The sequence below is a fragment of the Diabrotica virgifera genome, chromosome 7 (assembly GCF_917563875.1).
Source record: "Diabrotica virgifera virgifera chromosome 7, PGI_DIABVI_V3a".
NCBI lineage: Eukaryota > Metazoa > Arthropoda > Insecta > Coleoptera > Chrysomelidae > Diabrotica > Diabrotica virgifera.
Genome location: NC_065449.1, coordinates 238,443,087 through 238,464,783, shown reverse-complemented (window position 1 = coordinate 238,464,783; position 21,697 = coordinate 238,443,087). Strand labels below are relative to the sequence as shown.

Sequence of the window (21,697 nt, the reverse complement as noted above, 5' to 3'; positions counted from 1 at the left end):
GGAAAAGACAGCATCCTTATCTCAAACCTTTGAGAAAGTACTTCCTGTTTTTACCGTGCTTTGAGGACTTTTATAGATGTTCAGTAGTGCTTTTAGATATGTTTTACTAGGGTCCGTTTTTGTCAAGATACTAAATAAAAGTTTTAAAGGGACAGTATCATAAGCCTTCTCCAGATCTACAAATACCAGATGCGTAGGGAGGTTTCGAGCTGTTCGTTTATTACTTTATTGTACTAAATAACTGGCTACATTTGATCACTGCTTAATTGTTTTTTTAGTCCATACATTCAAGACAAGTTATATCAGAACTGGAAACAACACCCTTACCTCAGCAAGATCCCGAATGCGTGATGCTGACCATGAAATTTATTTACGCCCTGGAATATCACAAGCTGTCAGATTTTTCAAAATTGTATTCAGCCATAGTGAAATTGGCTTTGGACTGGGTGAATTGTGACAAAGTGTCTTTTCACGCTAATATGTTGTTGACTATTGTTACACAAAATTTGTGTGAAGGTACTGACCATGAAGCAATTTTGAAATTACTGGGATCCAAATTGCCGGTGTTTTTAAGTATGATTCAAACTGAATCTTTACCAGGTATGTATAGACAACTACATATAGTTCAGCGAAATAAGCAAACAAAGTAACCTCTCTGTGACACTGACACCATTGAAATACCATGTTTAGCAAGAAATGAAACCTAGTTTATTTGAGAATTTTCCAGTTCTTTCTATTTTCTAGCCACATTTATTTGCGACCTACTGTAGATTAATATAAACACTATATAAAACATATTTTAAATAAGATGTTATTAACCTTTAAGGTATTGAACAGATATAAAAACAATATCAGTTTATAGTTTTCTATCACATGTTTAATATGTGTGAACTTGAACTAAGATAAATATTTGTTATTATTTAGATCGATATAAAATACGCTGAGGAATCAGTATTGTGATATAGATAGATAGTTATTAACTTGTCGAGGTCGAGACGCTATGAATCTTTAGTGTTATTATTTACATATTGTCCGTTACCCGTTAATAAAGTATAATTTATTGAAGACCTATTTATTCTATTTAATTAATTTGGACCAGAAGACATTAACAACACACTTATTTATGACACTACTCCTCTCTTGCCCTCAATCTTTCCTTGGATGATTATGATTAGTTGAGGGATTGCGTATTTTTCCCCTCTCAGGATATGGCTCAGGTATCTAATGTTTCGTACCTTGATCAAGTTCAGCAATACTCTCTCACCATTTGCTCTTCTTAAGGCCTCCTCATTTCTCACCCTGCATCCGTCCATGGTATGCGGAACATTCTGCGCAAGGTCCACATTTCGAAGGTCTCCAACTTATTAATGGAAGATATTTTCAACGTCCATGCCTCCATGCCTTAAAACAATATTAGACCAGGGCGCATCTGTAAAAATATTAGTACATTTGGATGTTGAGAGGTGACTCATATGTTTTCCAGAAATTGCTTAAACATAATTCATATAATAATATTTGAGTTATCCTTCCACTCAAAAAGGTCCGGAACATTGTTTAAATAGTCAAAATGTCAAAAAATTAAGGAAACTTTCGATTTTTTTCTTCGTTTTTTGATTATAACTTTAAAAGTATTCATTTCCGAGAAAAGTTGAACTGACATAAAAGTTGCGTAATTAAATTTCCTATAATATAGGATTAGCTAAAAGTTTTAAAAATTGTCGCCCTTGTTGCAAAATAGCAATAATTGCGAAAAAAAAAACCATAAAAAAACAAGTACTCGCATTTTATGCTACACTTAGGACCTTCTTATTTCACCCAGAAAAACTTTATGATATAATAAATAAATACTGTAAATTTTATTAACATCTGTTTAATAGATTTTGCAAAAAAATTGCAATCCAGCTTTCGCAAAAAAAATTTATTTTTTCAAAATGTTGCAGGACTGAAAATAAAGCAGACGGCAGGTTGATTTTTGTTTACATACAGGGTGGGGCATTAGTGTGACAAAGTCCAATTACTCGTTTGTCGTAAGAGATACGAAAAAAAGTTATTTAGGTAAAAGTTGGGGCACACATAGTACCATATTTTAAAAATATTTTCAAATATACAGGGGAGTCCGTATTGACAGGGTGACACAAACTTATGTTTTTTTAAATGGAACACCCTGTATATTTTTACATTTTTGAATTCTCCTCGATGTTTCCTTTCTTAAAATATATGGTTTTGTAATATTATACGAGGTAGTTTAAAAGTTATTTACGTTTTTTTGTTAATTTCGTAGCAAAATCTACACCCTGTAGAATTGTAGTGATTTGACATCAAATTTTCTATTTACATTCAGACGATTTTTAGTATAGTCTAACTACTGTTAATCATTAATAGTATAGCGAAATGTTTAATTTTAGTATACAAGGTGGGTCGAAACTCGGAATGAGTATTTTCTGAGTTTTCTTAAATGGAACACCCTGTATTTTAGTATTGTAATGAAATTATATTTTATGGTACTTTTTTATTTCTTAAGCATTCCCTATACCTAAGTGCTTTAATTTGTAAGTTATTCGTCATTCTTTAAGAAAACATTTGCAACAAGAATTACGTAAAATTTCATTAAGTAGCCGTGAAAATATCCAATCAAAAGTAATTTTTCGAAAAAAAAAAAATACATAATAATCTAGCCTGATCCTTAATTTATTAATATTGGATGAGATATCCAAATACATTCGTAGTTAAGGTTGTTGGTGCTTAAAATATGAATCAAACATACAAAATTCTGCCTAGTTGGCTATGTCACAAAATTTGCTTAAACATTTGACATGATACTATTTATATAGTTCCAGTTGATTTGATACCATTACTAATACTAATTTTTCTAATGAGGAACGGATTAAAATGGCTTTGTGCTAGGAGAGTATTACAAAAATGAGCTACTTGCAATAAAAATTTATCATCAGCAATTTCCTGATAAACGACAACCAAAAAGAGAAACTTCTGAAAGTATACTAAAACGGTTTCAACAGACTAGATACTTAGATTGTAAGAACGATTGTACTAATATGCAGATCCTCAGTGACACTAAGGATTACATTTAATTGCTGTTTTCTTCACTTACAATAGTTTTTATTCGAGCAGATTTATCATAATCTAAGTGATCAGTTCATTGAAACCGTTCTAGTATATTTTTAAACGTTTCTCTTCTTAGTTGTCGTCTATCAGGGAATTTCTGATGAAAAATTCTTATTGCTAGTAGCACATTTTTGTTACATTCCACTAGCACCAAAATCTTATTATTCAGTTTCTCATAAGAAAAATACATATTAGTAAAGGTAACAAAGCAACTGGATCTATAAAAATAGTATGTCAAATTTTTAAGGAAATTTAGTGTCATAGCCGACTAGGTAGAATATTGTATGTTTTTATTAATATTTTGCGCACCAACAACCTTAACTACGAATTTATTTGGATATTTCATCCAATAGTAATAAATTAAGGATCAGACTAGATTATGATGTATTTTCTTTTCCAAAAATTATTTTTGATTAAATATTTTCACAGCCACCTAATAAAATTTCACGTAATTTTTCTTACAATTAATATTTGGCTTAAAGAATCACGAATAACTTACAAATTAAAGCACTTAGGTATAGGGAATACTTAAGAAATAAAATAGTACCATAAAATATCATTTCATTACAATACTTAAATACAGGGTGTTCCATTTAAGAAAACTCAGAAAATACTCATTCCGAGTTTTGACCCACCCTGTATACTAAAATTACACATTTCGCTATACTGTTGATGTTTAACAATAGTAGACTATATTAAAAATCGTTTGAACATAAAATAAAAATTTGATGGTTAATCACTAAAATTCTACAGGGTGTAGATTTTGCTACGAAATTAACAAAAAAACGTAATTAACTTTTAAACTACCTCGTATAATATTACAAAACCATATATTTTAAGAAATGAAACATCGAGGAGAATCCAAAAATGTAAAAATATACAGGGTGTTCTATTAAAAAAAACATAAGTTTGTGTCACCCTGTCAATACGGACGACCCTGTATATTTGAAAATATTTTTAAATTATGGTACTATGTGTGCCCCAACTTTTACCTAAATAACTTTTTTTCGTATCTCTTACGACAAACGAGTAATTGGACTTTGTCACACTAATGCCCCATCCTGTATAGAAGAATACTGTACCTTTCATTTGCAATTTGCAAAATTAAAATGGGTTAACTACCACGTCAGGAATTATTTTAAATAAACATTAATTTTAGGTGCTACGCGCAGGGCAGCGGATACGTTTGGCCTGATTGGGCATTCCAATGACCTTTGATAATGATTGATAAATTTTAATTTTTAGTACATTTTGATATAAATAAATAAATTTGTTTATTGCAAAATAAAAACACATACTCTGTCCTTTGAAATAACATTTTTTAGCAAAAACTTTCTTTGTTCATATATTTTAACTTAGAGAATTAAAGTTCATTATTTTTAAACATGTGCAATTGTTTAAACAATATTTCACAAACAATAATCAAATTAGTTTGATTTTTAAAAAATCCACGAGGAAAATAAACTTCCTGTAGCTGGCTGTATACCATAAATCACAAAAATACCAAGTTTTTTGTAAAAGGTGTATATTAAAATACCCTAAATAAGGGTCACAATACAAAACGTTTTCGGATTAAGGAATCCATCATCAGTGTTTAAAAGCCAAAAATTGCATGCCTAAGCCACCAAAATGTATTGGATAAAAACCCTTTAAATGTAAACGATATGGTTGTTTTACATATTTATATAAAGATCATCTGATGTGAAAGATATGCCTGGATGTTACCCAGGGCAACACAGGACTCTTCCCACGTGGTTGAAATTTTTTTTGAGAAAACCTCATATTGGATTTCAAATGCAATTGCAATTTTTGGCTTTTAAACACTGATGATGGATTCCTTAATCCGAAAACGCTTTGTATTGTGACCCTTATTTAGGGTATTTTAATATATACCTTTTACAAAAACTTGGTATTTTAGTTTGATTTTCGTGGAATTAAAATATTAAAATACAACAAAATATAGAGTAAGAAAATTATATATTAGATAAAGATTGGAAGAAATTTTGGTGGAAATCAACTTGTGTGAATCGAACACCGCTGTCCTGCGCGTAGCACCAAAAATTAATGTTTACTAATTTAAAAAATTCCTGACGCCGTAGTAGTTAACCGATTTTAATTATGCAAATTGCAAATGAAAGGCACAGTATTTTTCTATATGTAAAAAAAATACAACTTAACATCTGCTTTATTTTCAGTCCTGCAACATTTTGAAAAAATGAATTTTTTTTGCGAAAGCTAGATTGCAAAATTTTTTTTGCAAAATCTATTGAACCGATCTTAATGATATTTAAAGTATTGTTTTATTGTATCACAAAGTTTTTCTGGGTAAAATATGAAGGTCCTAAGTGTAGCATAAATGGTTGAAAAATGTAAAATGCGAATACTTGTTTTTTATGGTTTTTTCGCAGTTATTGCTATTTTGCAACAAGGGTGACAATTTTTAAAATTTTTAACCAATCCTATACTGTAAGAAATTTAATTACGCAAAAAATCCACAAGGAAAAAGTTTTCCTGTAGTTGGCTGTATACCATGTAATACAAAAAACAGTAAATCCTTTATAAAAGGTATATATTTAAAATCCCTAAAAAGGGCTACATCACAATCACATAACTAGTTTTCGACTGGTTTACCAGTCATCATCAGTGCTTACGTGAAGTTTACATGCTAACCACCAATGATGATGACTGGTAAACCAGTCGAAAACTAGTTATGTGATTGTGATGTAGCCCTTTTTAGGGATTTTAAATATATACCTTTTATAAAGGATTTACTGTTTTTTTTAATTACACAACTTTTGTGTCAGTGCGACTTTTCTCCGAAGTGAATACTTTTAAAGTTATAATCAAAAAACGAAGAAAAGAATCGAATTTTTCCTTCATTTTTTGACATTTTGATTATTTAAACAATGTTCCGGACCTTTTTGAGTGGGAGGATAACTCAGCTATTATTATATGAATTATTTCTGCAAAAAAAATAAATCACCTCTCAACGTCCATCTCAAAACACATGCGCCCTGGACTATACGGCATACATACTTAACCATTCTGTACTGTAACAGAGATTGATGGAAACATTGTGGTTACAAAGGGTCATTTGAGTGGAGGGGCCAGTGTCACGGAGAAAAACCTTATTTTTCTGGACTAATATGGATTATTATGCTAATAAAAAATCAATGGGAAAATCCCAATAGTTGGCTTTATACCATAGTTTAAAAAACAATACAGAAGTAAAAACTTCGAGTTGTATTCTGGTATAAAATCGTTTATTTAAAACTATAAAATGTCATGGATTGCAGAACGTTTTCGTTTTAAACAGAACATCTTCAGTGCCTAGAATGAAGTATTTCCACGTTAGTTTAAAGCAAAAGGTTAAAACTGTGACTGTTAAAATGAAAAATGTGGGAATACTTACATCCTGCCGAGTATTTTGAAACTAGCACACTGTAAATAGTGTTAACATCATCGTATATGGTTTACATAATATATTACATTATGTAAACATAATTGTTTACATACATTGTTTGTTTATTACATTATGTTTACATAATATATTAAAATATTACATTATGTAAACCATATACGATGATGTTAACACTATTTACAGTGTGCTAGTTTCAAAATACTCGGCAGGATGTAAGTATTCCCACATTTTTAATTTTAACAGTCACAGTTTTAACCTTTTGCTTTAAACTAACGTGGAAATACTTCATTCTAGGCACTGAAGATATTCTGTTTAGAACGAAAACGTTCTGCAATCCATGACATTTTATAGTTTTAAATAAACGATTTTATACCAGAATACATCTCGAAGTTTTTACTTCTGTATTGTTTATTATACTAATATTGATTCTTTTAGCTAACATGGATGCTTGTAAAAGATTACGATCACTTCTACAATTATTGCGGATGATGCTTAAGGCCAATTCCATAACAAGTGACGTAGTAAAATCGATAAACGAGAATTTGTCAATGAACATTTTTGCTCCAATCCTTGCTGAAGATTTTAATGGTAAACATTTACCGCTTTTGAAAGCCATCGAAGACAAAACGTCTTCGACGGAGTATGTTGACACTTACGTATATGCAATCGTATTGGTTTATGAACTGTCACAACATAACGCAAAATTGTTGGAGAGTCTGAGTGTATTGATGGAGAATAGGTGAGTTAATTTTTTATCTTGTATATGTCGCTTGTACTATTGATGTAACGTTTTAAGTATCTGCAGAATACTAACATCTTTTACCTAAAACACAATCTCTTGTCTAAAATGGATCAGAGCAAATCAGGGCCTTTAGCTACTCTCTGCAAAAATAGCGGTGTCGTCTGCGAATCTTATTTTGTTCAAGATTTTTCCGTTTATTGATATACCCTGTTCTTCCTCTGATATTGCTTCCTTAAAAATAGCTTCGCTGTACAGATTTAATAACAATGGGACAACACGCAACCCTGTCGTAACACCTCTTTTGATTTCTATGGCTTTCGTTTCGACATTTTTGATTTTAACCTTTGTTTTTTGATTCCAGCACAGATTGACAATAACCCGTATATCCTGACTGTCCATATTCTTTAAAAGTTCTATGAGCTTCTGATGTCGTACTCTATCAAAAGCCTTTTGATAATCTATAATAACGCTTGCTGTACTAAAAATACCATTGTAATTATTTTGTATAATACATTATTTCAATATCTTCAGGAACATTCAAAGTATTCTTGCCATAGCCCTTTATGGAAGTAACAGTGAAATTAAACAACTGGTCTTAGAATTGACAAGATCATCAAGATTTCCGATTTCCAAGATAGCATCTGCATTGGAAACTTCACAAACTATGTTTTGTAATAACAAGAACTCGGTGGCTAGTTGGACATCATCATCAACAATGTACAATCCCGTATATCCTATGTTAGGGTACGCTCAAATGGAAATGGTAGATGATACTTTGAAGAATTTTAAGGTGAGAGTTCAATCACAAATTAACCCTTTCGCTGCAGATGATGTCGAAAGACGTCATTCGCTGTTTAAGTCGCAGGCGGATGACGTCTTTTGATGCTATCGGCACGGGCACATAGCTTACTTTAGTATATTGTCAGCCTCAAGTGAAATTACGCACAAAAATTAATTGATTTTCACCTTCGTTGCAAAAATCTATAAGAAGCCGATTTCTTACAGAATTTCTCTTCTTCAGAATAAAGTCTCGAATGTCAAGCAGTCCCAATTCACGATTCACAATCCTCGTCGTTACACGTCCACGCTGGACGGTCTACTACTCCGGTCAACTTACACAGCCGAGGTTACAAAAATTACCATTAAGCTGAAAATTGGCAGGATTGTTCAAAATACCATCATAAATGAAATCTACAAAGTCCTCATAAATCCGACCCGAGCTAACAAATTTACGTCAAAGGTCACCAAATATAGTTTTTAGCGATTTTCAGCAAAACGGTAAGTTTTATCATAAAATTAGTTCTAACAAAAAATGTAGATTCGATAATTATCTATAAAAAGTGTCTTATTACTTTTTTTCTTAAGAGCCACAGTTTTTGAGATACAACGATTCAAAAAGTTGTAATCGTCATAATATGCGCACACGTTTCCACACCACCTTTGAGGTAGTGTACTTAGCGCGTTTTTTTAACGTGGTTTCCCCGGATCTGTTATGATTCTGTTTAATTTGAAGCTATTGAGTAATTTATATTGACATGGGTTACAAATGGTAAAAGTTATAAAAAACGGTATAAATTAAAAAAAAAGAAATTTATCCAACTGGTTCATAATTTTCTAATACTTCTGCTTCCTCTTCTCCTTGTTCTTCTTCTTCTTCTTGTTTTCTTCTTCTTGTTCATCCTGGGTGCTAGTAAATTGCCCCAATAATGACACATCGCATGGCTCCTCGATATAATCAAATGAATCCTCAATTGTTGGTGATTCAACATTGGAGCACGACAGGTTTTGACAATTAGTGCATGCTATCGAACAAAACAGTCCAACTTTTTGGCAACCACATCTAGCGCTACATCCCTTTTTACAGTTGCAAAAAATTGTGTTCAGGAGTTTTTCCGGCGCAGGTGGGAGTAAAGTTTGAATTGGTTCTAATGAACTGTCGACTAATTTCCATTCCCAGTCTTTTGGATCTAGCTGATAACCAAGCCACACTTGAACTTGATAATATATCCGAAAAAGATGTTGATGAGCAGCCACCGAGGTTGGAGGAAGACAAGATAATTGCACTTGTTTTATTTCGAGTATTTTTAAAGAAACATGCATATCGAAACTTATCTAAGCACGTAGTTATTTAGGCGCTCCATACATAGAGAGAAGAAAGCTAATTCCGTTGGAAATAACTTCTTGTGGAGTTGAATTAGTTTTTTTTTTAAACTTCAGCACATTCAAGTAATAATATGTTTAACACGTATTTTCACTCCGGAGTAGTACTCAAGACTAATACCTCGAGGGTGTCATCTATCTGAAAGATTTCGCCACCCAGGAAGATAACGGTGTAATTTGCATAATGGTAAACAAACTAAATTTGCATAAAGTTTATTGTATATTGAAATGTTTATTAGTACTTAGCAATAAACATTTTGCCTAGAAAGTTGGCTTTCATTATGATGTTCAAACCCTTCTGAGAAAAGAATAGGTAGGGTGATTACCTAGCCGACGTACCGATATAACGTGTTTATTCCGATAAAACCCATCTTTACAAATTGAATAAGACGCATAAGTAAGAAGAATTATTATAAGTTAATACTTTGTCATATCAATTTACTATTTTTGTTGGAAATAAGCCGTAAAATTGAAATAATAATTCTTGTTATTTTCGCGTTACATTCACTTTGTAAAGATTTTTTGTTGGCACTGTAATATAATACAGTCTATACATTACATCCCTCGGTAGACCTCAAGCTGTATACGAGAAACATTATTATATTTATAATATCTTATATTATTATTTGTAATATAAGTTTAGTTGACCGATAGAATATTATTACAGCTTCAGTGATGTATATACGTGGTGTACTAATACATATTATGGCGATTAGAACTCTTTCAACTCTTTGAATCGTTGTATCTCAAAAACGGTGGCTCTTACGAAAAAAAGTATTAAGATATTTTTTATAGATAATTATCTAATCTACATTTTTTGTTAGAACTAATTTTATGATAAAACTTACCGTTTCGCTGAAAATCGCTAAAAACCATATTTGGTGACCTTTGACCCCTCGTAAATTTTTTAGCTCGGGTCGGATTTATAATTTTAACAATCCTGCCAATTTTCAGCTTGATGATAATTATTGTAACCTCACTCCTATTTTTGAGCCGAACTAGACCGCTCTATATGTTTATTACGCGAATTATTCATCATCCTCTCATTATCGCGTCCAATTTTGACACTCACAACGCGGTCTAAGTTTACTCACAATTGTGTATATGTTGTCTATTAAATTTATATAGTAATTTTCATTGTACAGTGTTTGTAAAAAGTGTGCTACAAAATAAAACAACTATCTCCATTTATTATTCATTTCGATACCGATTTACACCTTGCTTCGACTCGACAAAGATAATCAGAGTCTTCATAATCAACCATTTAAGAAACTGGTTCTTGTCTTATGTGAAGAACAAGAAACATTCAGTAAGTCAATTTACAAACTGGTGAAGCATTCTAAACAGTTATCGTATGGTCTAAGAGCTAGCAACGTTTTCGAGAAACTATTTTGAGACAGCAGATTCTTTCATATATTGTTCCCTATGCTTCCTCGAACTAGTGATGGGATAATTCGAATGAAAAATAATCGACCATTCGATTATTGAAATAACTCGAGATATCTCGAGAACTTGAACAAGATCACTCGAATTATTAGATCACTCGAACTACTCGAACACTGTATTCGGAAAATCAGCTTATTCGAATATCCGATTTGACTTTTGAATGGGAAGAAAGGGAGATGCCAGAGGAGTGATGAGTAATTCATTCGAATGAAAATAAAACATTCGAATATTTGTATTCACATGTTCTGCATGTTCATCATGTAACGATGGCCTTGAGTTCTCAAGTTTCGAGTTCAGAAAATGACCGTCAGATATTAATAGTATACGAGTGATGCATAATTCGAATGATAACTCGATTATTAAAATCACTCGAGTAGCCGTCTTTCGATTATTAGATTAATTCGATTATTCCCATCACTACCTCGAACACCGTACCGGCCATCTGGCTGCTGATACAGGTTGCGTTCATTACTGCGCAGCACACCTGTACAGGTAAATACAAAATCAGGGTGATTGATTAGTGTGATAAAGCTTAGTAGAATAGATAGCAATAAAAGTTAATAACAAAACTTGTAGCCAACTTAGAGCTTCACATTACAAAATTAGTTATGGTCCAAGAGCTGTGAGACATTTTTGAGTAGGTATTTTAGGCAACCTGAAAATTTTTCAGGTGACTCTTCCATGATAACCTAATACAAAAATGCCGGTCTGGCTGGAGAGTAGCGGTTATTTTCCCCAAAAATCCCCCCCAAAGTTAAACAAAAGGGTAAAAATTGTTATTACAGAAACTATTCTAAACTAAAACTATTCTAATTTAAAACTAAACTAAATATTCAAATATAAAGAAAATAAACAGGCCAGGCGATTTAAGGGCGATTTTAACTCCGCAAGATACTTGCATGGGCGCCCCAGGATTATTTTCAGGGGATTCATCTGAACTTCATAAGATTTCATCTGAATCTGTACATACTATTAACGAGTATAAAATATACAACTATACATGCATAGCTATGTACATTCCTTCCGGACAGGGAGGTGCAATTGTTATTTTGACAGGGTATTTTTAAATATTAAAAATAAATATTCTAAAAATGACAGGTTTTTTTGTTGGAATTTTCCGACTGCCAGGTGATTAAACAAATTACGCGTGCATATAAATGAAAAGCGCTATAGGTAAGCAGCAGTGTGAGAAAGATCGTATATCGATAGCTGTTTGCGTCCTCTGTTGTAGCTAGAAAAATCACGTGACCTTTAGATATACATGTTGTTGTTTCTCGAAACGTTAGAGTAATTATTATATATTATAGTTTTCTAATTTTTCTTAATTAAAGAAGAAAAGAATACGTACTATACAATAGATTTTGCAAATATGATAGAAAAAAGTCAAATTTATTATTATAAATATATAGGTAGAAAAGTATAAAACTATAAACTAAATTAGTTCTGTGTCCGAATCTTGTACTTCTTCTTCAAAATCCACATCTGAGCTTAAATATTCATTCTCTTCTTCTTCGTCAGACTCCCCTCGAGACTAAGATTCCTCTTCTACATGATCTGTAAATAGTTGTAATATGTATGTAGAATTATTTAAAAATTAATTAGTCATTAATTAGTTGAGTTGCTACGTATTCTCCGTCCATTTATACGGAGTCGAAGCCTGGACAATCACGGGTGCATCTGAAGAAAGACTTGCCATTGTTGAGATGTGGAATCATCGAATAATGTTAAATATATCATGGACACACGTAACAAACACGGAAACGTTAAGAAAGATGAAAAAGGCAAAAGAAATACTCAACACTATAAAGGAAAGAAACATGACCTACTTTGGTCATATACTAAGAAATAAAAAACCTGATGTGATTGGTTATATAAGCAAAAGTATTAAGCATTGGTAATTTTTCATTGATTCTAAATACATATTATGTACAACTATTTACAGACCAGGTAGAAGAATCTGAGTCTCGAGGGGAGTCTGACGAAGGAGAAGAGAATGAATATTTATTTTAGCTCATTTTTCTTTCCTTCATAGTGTTGAGTATTTCTTTTGCCTTTTTCATCTTTCTTAATGTTTCCTTGTTTTTTAAGTGTTGTGTCCATGATATTTTTTACATTATTCGATAACACCACATCTCAACAATGGCAAGTCTTTCTTCAGATGCGCCCGTGATTTTCCAGGCTTCGACTCCGTATAAAAGGGCAGAGAATACGTAGCAACTCAATTAATTAATCACTGATTAATTTTTAATTAATTCTAAATACATATTACAACTATTGACAGATCATGTAGAAGAGGAATCTGAGTCTCGAGGGGAGTCTGACGACGAAGAAGAGAATGAACATTTAAGCTCAGATGAGGAGTTTGAAGAAGAAGTACAAGATTCGGACACAGAATTAATTTAGTTTAAAAGTTTTATACTTTTTTACCTATATATTTATAATAATAAATTTGTCTTTTTCTATCATATTTGCAAAATCTATTGTATAGTACGTATTATTTTCCTTTTATTAAGAAAAATTACTTAAAAAACTATAATATATATAATAATTATTCTAACGTTTCGAGGCACAACAACATGAATATCGCCAGGTCACGTGATTTTCTCGAGTGAACGGACTCGCTCAGCTACAACAGAGGACGCAAACAGCTATGGGTATACGCCCTTTCTCACACTGCTGCTTACCTATAGCGGTTTCATTTATACGCACACGTAATTTGTTTGATTACATGGCAATTGGATAATTTCACCAAAAAACCTGTCTTTTTTAGAATATTTATTTTTAAAATTAAAAAATACCCTGTCAAAATAACAATTGCACCTCCCTGTCCGGAAGGAATGTACATAGCTATGCATGTATAGTTGTATATTTTATACTCGTTAATAGTATGTACATATTCCAATGAAATCTTCTGAAGTTCAGATGCACCCCCCTGAAAGTAATCCTGGGGCGCCCATGCAAGTATCTTGCAGAGTTAAAATCGCAGTCAAATCGCCTGGTCTGTTTATTTTCTTTATATTTGAATACTTAAATTTACTTTCAAGTCATATCAATAATATTTTTTGTAATAACAATTTTTACCCTTTTTTTAATTTGGGGGGATTTTTGGGGAAAATAACCGCTACCCTCCAGCCAGACCGGCATTTTTGTATTAGGCTGTCATAGAAGAGTCACCTGAAAAATTTTCAGGTTGCCTAAAAAACCTACTCAAAAATGTCTCACAGCTCTTATACTATTAGAATGTTACATGGTGTTCGATATCATAGTGGCAGACCAAACTTATGTTTTTTTAAATAGAACACCCTATATTTTATTTTATATTCGAAATCCTGTTAACGTCTCCATCACAAAAATATAAAGGTTTGTTATGTTATACAGGGTATTTACAAAGTTATAACCAATGTTCTACGAAAATCGTAATAAGTTCAGCCCCCTGTATAAATAAAAATAAGCACAACAGCAATGGTTAATTGGTGCCATATTTTTTTGTTGATTGTCAAAATTTATAAAAATGGTTGATATTGCTAATTTTCTTTATATCGAATACAGGATTAGTCAAAACGCAAGTACATTATTTTCTCAGGAATTTTAAATAGAACACCTTAATTAATAACTTGCTCTGAAAAATGAAAATATCTCGAGAACTAACAAATTTAGGCATAGGGAATATTATACAAAAATTTAAGTACGGTAATGATACTTTTCTATGGTGATATAAAATACAAGATGTTCCATTTAAAATTTCTGAGAAAAGAATGTACTTGCGTTTTGACTCACCCTGTATTCGATATAAGGAAAATTAGGAATATCAACCATTTTTATAAATTTTGACAATCAATAAAAAAATATAGCACCAATAAACCATTGCTGTTGTGCTTATTTTTATTTATATAGGGAGCTGAACTTGTTACCTTTTTCATAAAAAATTGGTTATAACTTTGTAAAAGCCCTATATAACATAATAAACCTTTATATTTTTGTGGTGGGAAAGTTAAGAGAATTTCGAATATAAAATAAAATATAACGTGTTCCATTTAAAAAAACATAAGTTTGGTTTGCCACTATGTTATAGAACACCCTGTAACATTCTAATTAATATCGTAATGTAAAGCTGAAAGTTGGCTACAATTTTTGTTATTAACTTTTATTGCTATCTATTACTATAGCGGATCTACTGAGCTTTATCACACTCATCAATCACCCTGTATATTGAATTTCAATTATTTTAGGATGAAACATTTTTTTGTCATTACTTTTTAAACCACAAAAATATCTGGCAATTATAATTCATATTTCTAATAATGTTTAAAAAGTAATGACAAAATAATTTTTCGTCTTACAATAATTTTAAATTCGATATGTTTACCTGTACAAATGTGCTGCGCAGTAATGAACGCAACCTGTATCAGCAGCCATATGGCCGGTACGATGTTCGAGGAAGCATAGGGAATAATATATTAAAGATCCAGTTGTCTTAAAATAATTTTTTTTTCTACGGTGCTAGCTTTTGGTCCAGTATCAAAGCTTTCCGATAACATTCTTCTCGTTTTTTTTTACAAAAACTTATCCAAAACATTGTCTTTGTGTTTCTAGAAACTAATTGATGAACAAAACGTTTCTAACGTATCAGTAAGTCAAGTCATCGAACTATACGAATATAAAGTAGCATCATTGGCAAATTCAGAACTTTCGGCATCAAAAAATTTAGAAGCTGCATCGGAAAGATGCGTACATTTGCAGCACAGATTGGCACAATTTTCCGAAGAGCACAACAAACTAGGACAATTAATACACCATTATGATAATAGACTGGAAAAAAGCGAAAAGGCTATGAACGACTTGAAAAGTTATTGTTTGGACGAGAAGAAAAAGGCTGACACAGAAATAGGTAAGTTGTTTAATATACACTACTCCAAGACTCTTAGAAATAAGTCATTTTTGGTGTCTCGAATTTCCTAAACTTATCCGATTTAAAGCCTCGGTTTCCTCGAAAGCGGCACCGACAAACTGGGACCGTAACACTGCGATAAATGACGTCATAAAAAACTGTACCACGCAAAATAATAGCGGTGGTTTCCAAGGATGCGTTGGAGGCCACCGCTTGCTGAGTTTGCACATTCCATTGTCGCAGTGAAGAACCTTGAATTTTTCACTGTAATCTGACGTAATTCATCGCAATGTTACGGTCGCAGTGTGTCGGTGCCGCTTTCGAGGAAACCGAGGCTTAAGTGATTTTTTGAAGATATTCTTCTTTAGCGGCGAATCGATTGAGGGTAAAATTGTACATGATTCGCGCGCCTGCGCACACTGACAGTATGTAGTTCTGACAGTATGTAGTTCATTGCTAATCTTTCAAGATATGTATGTATGTATCTGTAACCGTGCAAATAAGTCATTAAAAGAATATATTAGTGGTTTTAGGAAATGTATTATTTATTATAATTCTTGTGTTTTTGGATTTGTGTTTCCCTGTAGTAAAAAAAAGAATGTGTGTGTACTTTGTACGCACGTAAGAAGTTATACTTCTATTATATGATTATAAACGAAATTAATATACTTTTTATTTATATTTTATTTAAATATTAAATTAATTTATACTTACTACTTCTCAAACATTTTTATTAAAACAGTGCCAAAAATTAAAATAAAAAAATAAAACACACAAAAACACATTAAAAATGCCACAAATGATTTCTGAACATTAATTGTCGGAAAAATTTTTAACTAAATACGTATTTTCTGAAAATAAAATTATATAATAAATATACTTACAATCATAAAATGTATAAAAAAAAATAAAAAAAATAAAAGTTTCTACTGGGATTCGAACCAACTTACCACGCGGCTGGTATTTGCGTTGTATTGGGATTCACTCGCATTAAAACTTCGCCACAAAGACAGCTTGTCATTATGTGCGAAGATCGTCTAACTAAACAGATTAACCTTTTTGACATTTTTAACTTATGTAAATCAAATTATTTTGATTTTGAATTGAAATGATTTAGAATTGAAAAAATACAACAAAACATAGAGTAAGAAAACAATATATTAGGTGAATATTGATAGAAATTTTGATGGTAATCAAATTATGTAAATAAAAGTATTACATACTACTTATGTATTTTGGTAGGTTCAAGGCAGGTATCGGAGCCTGTATAACGACTAATAAATTTCGCAATCACTTGCGTCGTGCAAAGTGGCTATGTTCAAATATCATAACAAAATTTGATCAACTATTTATAAAACACTTACCAGTGAAAGATTCTTTAGCTTTGAATAAGCGAGATCTGCGGCACTCATACTAGTCACAGTTTGATGAGCTTTCACATTGGCATGCAACAACCATCTCTTCTATGTAAATAAGTCCAAAAATATAATATGAAAACTATTTAAAAAGGCAGTATAACCATTAACTAACTTTTTGTTTGTTGTTTCTCTTCCTACAAATTTTAAAACGCAACAAGCATACATTATAACCAAACCACAGTCCCACAGCTGCCATATTGGATAATTTTTGTCATGTCATTTGAACATCCAATCAGAACAAAGTTATAATGCGCATGCGCCCGGTCGCTAGGTTTTACCATATAAAATTTCACCGTCATTACGCCCGTAAAGAAGTATAACTTCAATAATAAAATATTATGTAAGCATAACATTTTTACACTATATGTCGCCGTGTTGTGTAATTATATCCGAAACTTACATGTCTATTTCTAGGGCCTCGCTGGAGTAGTGGGAAATGCGTTAGCACTGAGATTGGAAGGTTGCGGGTTCAATTCATTTTTTTTTATTTTTGGTTGTTTTAATAAAAATTTTTTGAAAGTGGTAGATAAGAAAGTTAGTTTGATTTTTAAATAAAATACAAATAACCTTTTAAGTATATTTACTTCGTTTAAATTACCTATTATATAATAGAAGAATATCTTCTTACGTGCGGACAAAGTACACACACATTCTTTTTTTAATATGTTATAGCCTTATTCTTTAACAATATCGCTGTAATAAAATTAAAGACAGGTAAATTGTCACTGTATACCGGGTATACCAATCAAACTGTGTTTTTTTCTCAAAGTTAACCACACTCTGTGGAATATTCTAGCATTTATAAAATACTGAAATTAAAACTCAACTATAGGTCGTATTACCCGTATAGTCCTGTCGCCAGGGGGGGTACAACGGCCTTCTTAATTCAGATGGACTTACCCAAGTTTTTTTTATGTATTTTGGCCCGTAGAACACGAATTTTTTGGGTAACAGTTGATTCGGGTGTCGATAAGATTGTTATAAACAAAGAACTTGAGGAATTACATAACAGCGATTTCTCGAAAAACAAAACATTTTTTTGTATTTTTTGGGTCATTCTAACCAAAAAATGTTCCTTCAAGTTTTTTCGTAGGATGCATAGTTTTCGAGATAAACGCGGTTGAACTTTCAAAAAATCGAAAAATTGCAATTTTTGAACCCGAATAACCTTTGAATTAAAAATAAAATAGCAATTCTGCTTACCGCCTTTAAAAGTTTGAGTCAAATTATATCTGTTTTGAATATTTGCATTGATAAAAATTTATTTTTTGATTGTTAAAAAAAGCTATAAACACATAGTGTTTCCCGTGCCTAATACATGCGTTTTAACGCATGCTACATAGAAATAGCCCCGCTCGCACTTCTACCTCTGCTACCAACTCGTTCGATTTTAAATGAGAAATCATTGAAAACATCACTCAAGCACTAGCTGTTTATAGCTTTGTTTAACAATAAAATAATAAATATTTAGCAATACAAATAATTAAAACCGATAAAATTTGACTTGAACTTTCAAATGCGGTAAGCAGAATTGCTATTTTATTTTTTAATCAAAAGTAATTCGGGTTCAAAAATTGCAATTTTTCGATTTTTTGAAAGTTCAACCGCGTTTATCTCGAAAACTATGCATCCTACGAAAAAATTTGTAGGAACATTTTTTGGTTAGAATGACCCAAAAAATACAAAAAAAATGTTTTGTTTTGCGAGAAATCGCTGTTATGTGATTCCTCAACTTCTTGGTTTATAACAATCGTATCGACATCCGGATCAACTGTTACCCAAAAAATTCGTGTTCTACAGGTCAAAATACATAAAAAAATCTTGGGTAAGTCCATCTGAATACAGGAGGCCGTTGTACCCCCCCCCCCCTGGCGACAGGACTAGTATGCACGCCGATAAAATTATCGAAATCCAATAGGTGTCAATGAAGCTTTTGGGAATAAGTAGCTTTATGAATCTCCGAAATGTACATAAGTTTTTAGTTTTGTGTTGCATATATTCCGGTATTAACTTATCAATATAATAGCTTCAGCATCATATATAAGATAATATTAATTTGTGTGCTCCTGACTTTAGAAAACTGGCAACGATGTGTAAAAAACCACGAAACAAAATTAAAGGAAATCAAAGTAGAGCTTCTACAAATGACAGAACAAAAAGAAAATTTAGAAGTACAAATAAAAAAATTCCAAAGCGTTATAGAAAAATTAGAAGAGAACGGAAATAGAGTAGAGAAGCAATTACAAACTAGGGAGAATCAAATTAATAATGCGAATTCCCATATAAACGGTCTTAATGGGGTATGTATTAATTTTTTCATGTTTATTTAACTTTTGTGCATTTCTGTAAAGTACTTGATCGTCTCTTCTTTCACTTTTTGTATCCATTTAATAGAAAGTATTTTTCACAAGTAGATAGAGAAAGAAGAAATAGTACACTTGCCAGTAAAAAAATCTAGTTAATTTTTTTACTACACTGTTCGGCCAGTGTCTATCCATATAAATGTAAAATTAGGTAAAATATTATGAACAGAAGTAATTTTTATTGCAATGACACTAATATTTATAAAGTTAGTAAAACAATTATTTTTTGGAAGCTCTATAATAGACAACATTTTTTGCATTAGTTGTTTAATTCAAAGTAACAACATAAAACTATTAAGGCCATAATTCGCAAATATTTTACGGCTATCCCTACTTTTTCTGTCTTTACACGGCAAATTACGTGTAGTAAAATTCACACTGGTATGGATATGTAAACATTACTATTATGGGCCATTCCACGAACATACGCCTGTTTTGGATTACTTCGACAACGAATATTTTACTGTGCAACATAAGAAGTACGAAAGTAAATGGCGCTAATAATTATTCCAATAAACAACAATGTAATTTGGAATCTACTCTCGTTCTTCTTATTTTGCACAGTAAAATATTCGTTGTCGAAGTAATCCAAAACAGGCGTATGTTCGTGGAATAGGGTATAGAATGTCATTCTACTTGAAAATGTCATCATTAACTTAAAGAGATGGCTTTTGAATGTTCTTGGATAACTGTTATTTGTATAATTGCAAATTATTAATTCAGTTAATAAATGTGATATTTTTTTCACTATGTATTCAGTGATTGTAATAATTTATATGTACAACAAAAACTAATACTCAATCGAGATAAGAGGAAAAGTGAAGTGATTTTTTAATAATATATTGTTACTATGGAACGCTTACAATTTTGAACATCTTTAACAACAAAATACTTGGATCACAGAATATAATATTATCCTGATGTATTCTCTGCTTGGATCTTCCACAAATAATACACAATAAATAACTTTTTATTGAGTTCACGTCTTAAATCAATTATTTTTATCAAATACACTATATAGGTATCAATATTATTTAATCAACAACTTAAAATATTCCCGATGCCATGTCAAATATTTAAAATTGTCACCGATTGTCACTGTCTGACTGACAATATGCTGACAATATTCTATTTGACTGAGTGCGTTGTAAGACAAAGAGAGATTTGGAAAATATTACCACGGACATTGTGTTCATTTTTTTGGAATCCTGAAAAAATCAATAAATATTTTTGAAAAATTTAAACGCAGAATGAAAGACCAAATTATTACCGAGGGCCGAAAGTCCCTTAGAATAAATAAAAAGTTTATTTTTAATGAGATATTTTAAATTAAAAATCACACTAAATTTTCTTAGTTTTTCGCCCCTGTAACTTATTAAAATAAATATTATAGAAGTTCTCAGGGACTTTTGGCCCTGGCTAATAACGCAATCTTTCATTCTGCGTTTAAATTTTTCAAAAATACTTATTAGTTTTCTTAGGATTCGAAAAAAAATGAATCCCCATTTGAATAGCATTGTAGCCGAAAATACATACCCATCCCCTTAAGCATAAACTACAATTCATCGAGTGAGTTGATTTTTTTGCTCGCAAGTGTATATATTTTTACTAATGTTTAGTGTTTTAATTCTTTGATTTTTAGCAAATTAAAGACTTACGGAAAACTCTAGAACAGAAAGAAGCCAAACTGACCGAAACAACTAAACAGTATCTTGCTACGAAAGAGATTCTTAGCACGATTACAAAACTTTCGGGCGAATATAGATCATGATAGCGTTCAACTGGTGCACCTTTGGATTCTAAGGCTTTCATAAAATATTTATTCCCATTGATCTGATCACGAAGCTAAGACACTATTCCGATGTTATATGTTTTATATTTGGTGCATGTTTCCAGTAAATAGAGATAAGTTGATTTTCTTGAGGGCTCTTTAAATTTTATAATCTGATTTTATAAATTTGGAGAAATGTACATATTTACCTTTACTTTATACACTATAATCAATCTCTCTAGTTTGTTGCTTTTAAATTTTAATGAGTTTACTGATTTGAGTAAAATAATTTTTAATATTTGACATTCTCGAACATGCAATTCTGTGATGAATCTTATACTGAAATAAAATTACTTTTTAGTCTA

The 21,697-nt window shown here is 31.5% G+C and overlaps 1 protein-coding gene across 1 annotated transcript in view; it reads left to right on the top strand.

Annotated features, from left to right (window-relative positions):
* Positions 1-21,697, top strand: part of LOC114327983 (uncharacterized) — a 32,695-nt gene extending 10,998 nt beyond the window's left edge. The window contains exons 5-10 of the mRNA XM_050656364.1: positions 279-600; positions 6,980-7,283; positions 7,818-8,076; positions 15,486-15,780; positions 19,275-19,498; positions 21,204-21,697. Coding sequence (XP_050512321.1) covers positions 279-600; positions 6,980-7,283; positions 7,818-8,076; positions 15,486-15,780; positions 19,275-19,498; positions 21,204-21,332 — 1,533 coding nt within the window. The 3' untranslated portion in view covers positions 21,333-21,697. The remainder of the gene's footprint in view (positions 1-278; positions 601-6,979; positions 7,284-7,817; positions 8,077-15,485; positions 15,781-19,274; positions 19,499-21,203) is intronic.